The 1,555-nt window shown below is 31.8% G+C and overlaps 1 protein-coding gene across 1 annotated transcript; it reads left to right on the forward strand.

The window, feature by feature from the left end:
- Positions 1–6: 6 nt before the first annotated feature.
- On the forward strand, positions 7–1,490 carry LOC109592597 (1-phosphatidylinositol 4,5-bisphosphate phosphodiesterase gamma-1-like). The gene is made up of 4 exons (XM_020008010.1): positions 7–86; positions 747–915; positions 976–1,094; positions 1,156–1,490. Exons 1-4 carry the CDS (start codon positions 7–9, stop codon positions 1,313–1,315), a joined length of 528 nt encoding a protein of 175 aa, XP_019863569.1. The 3' UTR covers positions 1,316–1,490.
- The last annotated feature ends 65 nt before the right edge of the window (positions 1,491–1,555 follow it).

Raw genomic sequence — 1,555 nt, forward strand, 5'->3', positions numbered from 1 at the left:
AAGCTAATGAAGAAAGAGACAAGAGAAGGATCATACCTCGTCTATAAGACCAGCTCAGACTATGCTCCTTATTCACTAGTGTACAGGTAAAGGAACATCCTCTACTGTACATAATAATAATAATAATAATAATAATGATATACTGCTGCTGGGAATTGTTAGTTTCAATTATTAATGTACATGTACAGTAGTTCAGTGATTGTTGTGTTTCCTTGGTAAAGGTACATGTACTTCTTTTAATAATAATGTTCATGGACATGTTCCATTGAAATATTTCCAAGTTTAAAGAATGCACATCAATATGTATACCTGTATGCTGCAATTTGTTCCAATTGACAAGTTCCTGGTATTATCAATGAATTGACTAATTGCCTAATTATTATTTTATAATGAATAAAGAGATGTAAGCATTGTGTAGTTAGAATATCATTTAGACAGTGACTCTACCAAGAACCGTCATTACATCATTACTTACATACACATACACACAGTAATGATGTTATGTCTGTATCCTATTCTCTATCATTCCCGGAGAGATATCACATCTTACATGTACATGTACACAAATAGATATACATGTACATGTACATATGTTTTGTATACAGATATTGCATTACTGATTATTCATTGTGTTCTTATACCAAGAATATGATATTTATAATAACTTGATGACCTTTTCCATTCAACTAATAACAACAGTTTGTACTAACCTAATTTACAACCCTCCCCTCTCTCTCCCCCTCCAGATACAAAGGGAGTGTAATCCATTCTCCGATATTATCAAGTCAAAGATCTTCACACGCTTATACGCTGAATGGAGTATCCGCTCCAGTACTTTATAAACTAATAAACTATTACAATGAGAACCCTATCAACGAGGACTGTGTCTTAGAATACCCTATAGAAGACAAAGAGGTAAGAGTATTCACATTAATAATAATAATATTATTTATTATTTATTATTATTTTCAATAGTCTAATTTGAGTAATTGTGCTATCACTTCTTCTGACTCCACCGGAGATCCTCTTAAAAACGAGCTCTGTTTCACTAGAGGAACACTCATCACTAACATATCAAGAAGATCCAATAAATGGTAAAGAAGAATAAATAATAATAATAACAAATATTATTATTATTTATTATTTATTTATCAGGTGTGTTGGTGATCATAGAGGAGATAGACAAAAGTTCTTTCCAACTAGCGAAGTACGGTTCTTGAAAAAGGACGAACTGCAATACATTAAGCAACTGGTAAGTGAAATATACATGCACATGTACATTATACATGTATATGCAGTATTAGGATTTCGCTAGAATTACCATGTAATCTAGTGCATGTACATTATGATGTAAAATGATGTCATACATGTGCTTCATGATGTCACGTGATGTCATACATGTACATGTACAATTAGTGTTACAATTATCCAGTAATATCATACATTAATCACTCATTGAGACACGTTACTATTAATAGTAACACTTGCATGTATCGTTACTATTAATAGTAACACGTTAGTGGGACACATGTACATGTAGTCTTCAGAAGAATTA

The sequence above is a fragment of the Amphimedon queenslandica genome, unplaced genomic scaffold (assembly GCF_000090795.2).
Source record: "Amphimedon queenslandica unplaced genomic scaffold, v1.1 AMPQUscaffold_4633_Cont23389, whole genome shotgun sequence".
Classification (NCBI taxonomy): domain Eukaryota; kingdom Metazoa; phylum Porifera; class Demospongiae; order Haplosclerida; family Niphatidae; genus Amphimedon; species Amphimedon queenslandica.